Below are 6,915 nucleotides of genomic sequence, written 5' to 3'. Positions count from 1 at the left end.
CCCGGGACACGCTCCTGGCGCGGGGCTGCCTGTCACAGACCGTGCGGTGCTGGGCCGGGCCCGGCCGGCCCGGGGCGGGGCATGTAGGGGGCTCAGACCCGGCCCCGCCGGGACCCTCTAGGAGCTGCGGCGCGTTCCGGATGTGGCCCCCTGCTCCGGAAAGAGCCCCTCAGGCAATCCCCGCCTAGGCCGGGATATCCCCTCAGCCAGGAGTTCTCCAGCCAGCGCCCGTTGCAGCAGGGTCCCCTCTCAGCGAGGGCTTGCGTTGTGTAGTAATCTCTCCTCAGCCAGGAGGTCCTCAGTCAGTGCCCATCCCAGGCAGGGTTTCCTGTCAGCAAGCATCTCTTGTCAGGATCTCTCCTCAGACTGGAGCCCCCCTCAGCCAGGGCCTTTCTCAGCTAAGAGCTCCCAGTCAGCTCCCACCTAAGGAAGAGTTTACCTTCAGCCAGGGTCATCCCTTAGCCAGGAGACCCCCTTGGCAGCTGGGTTCGAGACAGGTGCGAGAGCTGAGATGGGGTGTGCATGATTCGCTCTCATGTTTGCACTTAGTGCCTGCACAACCAGACAGGCAGAGACACCACTCCCGTGTATTCCCAGCATTCCCATGGCTACTGCCACTGGAACCAGTTGGTTCAAGGTAGCTTAAGCACCTCAGGCCAAAGCAGAGCTCAGAACAGTGGGTACGATTTAAATATAAACAGATGCAGATACTTTTTCAACTGGAAAACACAAACCCAGTGGGTTTTCTCTTCACACGAGCCTGTTTATTTAGCTGTGATTCACAAATATATTTAGCTGTGTCACTCACGTATAAAGAAGTTCTTCTTCATATTCAGGTGGAACTTCCTGTGCATCAGTTTCTGCCCATTGCCTCTTGTCCTCCTGTTGGGCACCACCAAACAGAGCCTGGTCCGTCTTCTTGGCAGCCCTCCTTTAAACACTTATAGACATGGATGAGCTCCCCTCTTTGTCACCCCTTCTTGAGGATGAACAGGCCCAGCTCCCTCAGCCTTTCCTCATAAGAGATGCTCCAGCCTCTTGATCAACTTTGTAGCTCTAAATTTAATGACTGGGAATGGTCTGTGCTGGGAGAAAACCCCAGCTAATGGGTGTCACAGGCCAGCTCTCCTCTGCATGTGGAACTGACTGGCAAAGTACGCTAGTCATCCATTTATTAGGAATGTCTGAAGCTATTGGTTTGGTGATGTTTTATAATTTTTACCATCCATTCAGCCATTTCTCTCCACTTGGGTGTGTTTCTGATCATCACCCACTAAAATCCTTTGTTTGACCTTCCCCTTGCTGTCAGCCTCCTTCACCAGCAGTGAGTTAGTGTCTGTAAGCGGTTCATCTCTGTCAGTGGTTTTGCATCTTTAATAGGATATGAAATATCTGCAGCAGCCCTGTCAAGTTTTATAACCCTGTTCACAGGGATTTGGGATAGCTGGCGTGGTCCAAAAGCCTGTCCCAGTCTGTCTCATAAAAGTAATCCCCAGCACCTCTCTGATTCCGGCTCCTTTTCAGCAGTCACTTTCTCTCTCTTCACTGAATATCAGCTGCTTGAGCAGCCTGGGGAAACAAGGAGGACCAGTCAGAGCTCACAGAGCAGCACTCCTAGCCCTCTATGTCTGTGCACAAACTTCTCTGGAGAATGCCAGAGGAAACTCAATTTTCTTGAGAGTTGATGCCCACTCCTGTCAGTCATCACCTCCCAGCCTGAGTCCTGCACATGAGGTCTGAGCTGTCTTTCACAGACACCTTGAAACATCTGAGTGGACTGGAACCAGTGACAGAGGATTAAGGGCGTTATCCTGCCCTCTCCAGTTCCACTAGCCCTACTGACAGAGGAGAGGGGGTCTGAGCTGCAACAACACACTAACAATTCTCTTGACTTCTAGAAAAGAGGATGAAGGAAGAGCAGTGGAGTGTTAGGAAGTGAAAAACAAGTCTCCTTCCCCACCCCTACATTTGGAGGGAGCACTAGGGTTACCTGTGTGTGCATCAGTCCTCTCCTGGGATCATTCCCTAGTGTTTGAGGTGTGATTTCAGACTGACACAGCCAACCTTTCTTTGACTGCTATTGACATCACTGACTTCATCACTTTGTCGGTCTTCCAACTGCTTGTACCTTCCAGAAAGCCTCATTTGAGCAGATCAGCCTTGCCTAGCATAAGGATGACTGCCTTCGTTATTCTGAGCAACAGCTCATGCAGATCTGGTTACATTACTTGTATAAATCTATATGATTAATACATTTCTTGTCTTTCCATGATTAGTATTTAAGCAGCAGCATGCAAGGGTTTACACAGAGTTATTTAGAAAAGAATGTCCCCATTCTTCTTTTTGCATGTTAATAATGTAGCTAGAGTCTCAGTAGATCTGTCATAAAAAATATTATCAAAGGAACCAAGATAAGTGCAGAATTATTTGCTGTTTAGAAAATCCAGACACATCACAGAAAGCAATAATAACACAAAATAACTTTGATAAAAGTTTTACAGAGAGAATTTTTACAGCCCCAGCTGAAATTACATCTCATGTTGAATAAGCTGCTTACAAAGGCTTTAAGTTAATTTACATTTTAGTACAGGAAGTAGAATAACGCACGCTGACAGAAAAAAAGTTCACCTCAAGGCAGAGGTCACCCAGCTCTGGCCACAATAAAGGCAGAACTTTGGAAAAAATATACACCTGGGGTCCAGAGGTCCCTTGGGTTGGGGCTGTACATGGCAACTCACACAGAGCTCCCCATGCTTGAAATGTAAAGGTCTCCTTATTTTCTGTGACTTCCACAACACTCTTGCTGAGAGGTGCCATGGCTGAGCATCCTCTGAGAAATAAATTTTCTTCCCACTGCACTGTGTCCAGTTCTGGATCAGGTTCCTGCCTTTCGGCATGGTTTTCAACACATTGCAGAGGCAGTCTCAGAACCAGAGCTTATGTACAATGTCACCATTCCTCTGAGAACACTGGTGACATTTTTCGTCCTGCATCGGCCAGACAAAAATCCTCCCACTGCATTATGACATCCATAATTCTGGAGCTCTTGTCCTATTATAATTTAGTTATTAAATTATTGCTCTAAATACAGGGAGAGTTTTTCTAGGTTCTTTTTTCTCCTGGCAGAGTTTGTACAGCAACACATGTCACTGTAGCCAAAACTGGATTAATATTGCTGGGTTTTGTTAATAAGTTATTTGCAAAGGACTGTTTGGGAGTAAATGGGATCTAATAGAAGCTTCACAGGTTTCCCATTATACTCCACTGTTATCATTTAGAGGCAGCTTCTTTTGTAGTCATTAATGAATAATGACAATATGGTAATCTTCAAAGCTCACCATTCCAGCACCAACCTTTCCTCTGACTTATAATGAAGATGTTAAAGTTAATTTCCCTCTCACAAAGCAGGGACTTTTCTTTCTTTGCTGATGCATCTGTTTTAGTGATATCACTTCTCAACTCCCACTGCTGGGCTCAATCTCACTGAAGGATGAGGGGAGGGAGTACACAGTACTTCATCTTTCAGTGTCAGCCCTCAAAACCAGTTTTGCAAAAAAAAAGAGAAAAAGAGCCTATCCTGTTGTTAGATGTGTCCTGCTTGTGGGTTTTGGACACTATTTGTTATTGACAAAAGGGTCAGGAATCATAAAATCATGAAATCATTTAGGTCAGAAAAAACCTTTATGACCATCAGGTCCAACCATTAACCCAGGACTGCCAAAGCCACAACTAATCCTTGTCCTCAAGTGCCATATCTACATATCTTTTCAATCTCTCCAAGGATGGTTACTCCACCACTGCCCTGAGCAACCTGATCCAATGATGGACAACCCTTTTGATGAAGAAATTTTCCCTAGTGCCTCATGTAAACCTCCCCTGGTGCAGCTTGAAGCTATTTCTTCTCATCTTGCTGCTTTACTTGGAAGAGGAGAGAATCATTTAGGTTGGAAAAGACTTTTGAGATCCTTGAGTCCAATGTTAGGATCTTTCACTGATCTTCAGAGTATGGTGTGATGCTTTTCATTTTTAGGTGAATGAAATAAGATCCCTTAGGCGAAGCTGTGCTCCCTGCATGTTAGACATGCTGAAATGCTTCCATACAGCAGCCTTTTGATATGTCTGACACCCAGACTCACACTGGGCCTGCCTAAGTGTCATCCTCAAGAATGGCCTCGTCCCTTTAAACATTCATGTGCTCTTGCTTCTGCTCATGTATTTTTATTACTAACAGGTTTCCCAGCTGATAACACAGCAGTGAATACATTATTCAGCCTGGATTGCTGACTTTACTGCTGGCTGTCTCCATTACAGCAACATCCTCCAACACTTATGGGTAGGGATCTCAAGATTCATCTGAGCGTCCTGGCAGAATGTGGCTGATGCTGCAGGGCTTAGTGGGGAAAAGCAATGGGATGGGACCAGAGCCAGGGATCTCTGTCCAGACTCCACTCACAACACCGGAGCACACAAGCCCAGTTCCTCCAGTCCCCTGTGAGCCCCAGGAGGTGCAGGGGGAGGCAGGCGACACTTCTTGTGGCTGAAGTGCCACTTGTGCTTCTTCTATTACATTACAGAGCTGCTACAACTGTGCCACATTCCTTTCCCTCTTCTTCCACATCAACCATGAACTGAGCAATTACCTCTGAATCGCACAGGGGGGCTGTGAACCTTAATTAATTTGTGGGTTTCAGTTCTTTGTGCTCTCAAAATTCAGTGTGTTTAATTCCTTCATTACTTCCCAGTTAGTAGCATTGTTTATTTGAGTCAGGGTAGTTCCCACCAAGACTGTGCGATGGTGGGTTCCCAATTCCACATGATATGCTGGGCAGGCACAGACTCCCTGTCCTCCCTAACACTAACTAAAGCAGGAAACAATTAGGAACTATAAGGAAGTAGTTCTTCCCTGGGAGGGTGCTGAGGCCCTGGTAAAAGGTGTGGCTGGTGAAAGGTGGCCCTGGTAAAAGGCGGCCCAGAAAAGCTGTGGCTCCCCCATCCCTGGAAGTGTCCAAGGCCAGGTCGTACATGGCTTGGAGCCACCTGGGATAGTGGTAGAGTTTCCTACCCGCGGCAGGGGGTTTGGAATGAGCCTTTAGGTCCCTTCCAACTCAAACCATGATCACCCACCAGTGGGCCTGGGGAGGCCCTCCCCACGTGGATTTGTGTCCCTGCATAGCTGTAGGTTGAGGAAAAGATGCAGGAGCGTGGCCATACCTGAATGCACTGTCATCCATGTGGAAGAGGAATCCGTATTCGATGAGTGGGGTGATACAAGAGGAAACTGAATTGCAAGCAGCCTTCATGTCCAGCTGCTTACAGAGACCAAGCAAGACAAAAATTAAACAGGCCATTAAGCAGCCCTCCAGTGGATTAACATTTGTCTGTCTCGCTTACACTGCAGGATTTCAAAACTCCTTTGAAGTCTGCATATTAGAAAATCACTTTCCAAGCCACATAACTTTGAGGAACAGCTGACTAATCCTTTAGGATTTAATGAGGTTAACTAACATGCACAGTTTTGTAGGGAGCTATTGTTTGTATTTTGGTAGCAAACATGAAAAACAGTAATGTTCTGTAAAGAGCCATAATGGAAGCATGGCATCATTTTGGTAACTTTTGTAGAAGATTTAATTTTCTTCATAGAGCACAGGCTGGGCTTCTGATCCTGTTCAATTATAACAATTAACAGTTAACAGAATTGTTTGCTTTTAACTCTCACTGAAGTCAATAGGATTACAGTTTTCTGTTCTCCAGATCAGTTTATGGTTCTGTAGTTTCTTCTCTGACTCTTCAGGAACCCTGTCCATGGACTGGCAGAACATCAGTAGTGTTTTCCAACAGCTGGGCTGGTGGCAGGGGTTGCCCAGCAGGGGTCTGGCACTGGAGTCACATCCCACTGTTTGCCCAGCAGAGCCCAACTCTGTCCCTGGCAAGGTCTGGCACTGAGCCCTTCCCCATGTAAGCTCCTGGAATAATTATAGAATAGAATCATAGAATCATTAAATTTGGAAAAGACCTCCAAGATAATCAACTCCAGCCTTCTCCATTTGGGAGGTTGGTTGTAGACTACTTGTGCCTCAGGTACCTCAAGACTGAACAATCAACTTAATTTGGTATTTACAGAACACCAAAGTTGCATGTAACAAGCTGACACATAAATTCATTAGGATGCAATTAACAGCAATCAGAATGTAGGCTACTCAACTATTTTAGCAAGAACGCATAATTAACTGCAGGTTCATGTTGAATGCTGCCTGGTGCCATGAAGCAGGTTCCAAGGATTGTCTTGCATGGATAAACACAGCAGCGGGGCTTTTCCCAGAGCACAGCCTCTGGCTGAGATGCAGACTGATGGAAAACAGCAGTGGCTGGATTGGTGGGAGACAAGCCCGAGTAAGACAAAAGGAGTAGAGCATCTTGTCCATCACCTAGCGGCCCAGCTGACAGAGCTGGAGCCTCTAGAGATGTGAGCTCAGTGCATCAAAACTCATTGGGTATTATCACTGCTGCGCCACTGCTGCCTCATGATTAAACAACATGAATATTAATGAGTTCTTATAGCTTCTTTGGAAAAATCTGCTATGGCTTATAGATCATAGTGGTGCTGGGAGAAAATAAAACTATGTCAAACTGTTTGCCTGTTGCTTATTCAAAACTCTCCTTCAGCTCATGGGAGCCGGGACACTATTCTGGAGAAGTTGTTTCCTCAGCATCTCTTCCACTTCTGAATTATTTCATGGGAAGCTTCGTCCTAGTAATGAGTGGAAAATTCAGTGTGCAATTGATATTTGTCACCCTCGGGCCTTCACAATCCTTGTCAAAATATACATTACACCAGTAAAAATTCCATACAGAGCAGCAGGCAGAGGTGGCTATTCAGGGGCTGTGCATGGAGAGAAGGAAGAGAAAAAAGACAAG

General features: G+C 46.1%; 1 protein-coding gene across 1 annotated transcript in view; it reads right to left on the bottom strand.

The window, feature by feature from the left end:
• Nucleotides 1–155, bottom strand: part of MAGI3 (membrane associated guanylate kinase, WW and PDZ domain containing 3) — a 54,253-nt gene extending 54,098 nt beyond the window's left edge. The window contains exon 1 of the mRNA XM_031064177.1: nt 41–155. Within this exon, the coding sequence (XP_030920037.1) occupies nt 41–83 (43 nt within the window). The 5' untranslated portion in view covers nt 84–155. The remainder of the gene's footprint in view (nt 1–40) is intronic.
• Nucleotides 156–6,915: the final 6,760 nt, after the last annotated feature.

Source organism: Geospiza fortis, unplaced genomic scaffold (genome assembly GCF_000277835.1).
Source record: "Geospiza fortis unplaced genomic scaffold, GeoFor_1.0 scaffold601, whole genome shotgun sequence".
NCBI classification, from domain to species: domain Eukaryota; kingdom Metazoa; phylum Chordata; class Aves; order Passeriformes; family Thraupidae; genus Geospiza; species Geospiza fortis.
This window is presented reverse-complemented; position numbering and strand designations above follow the sequence as displayed.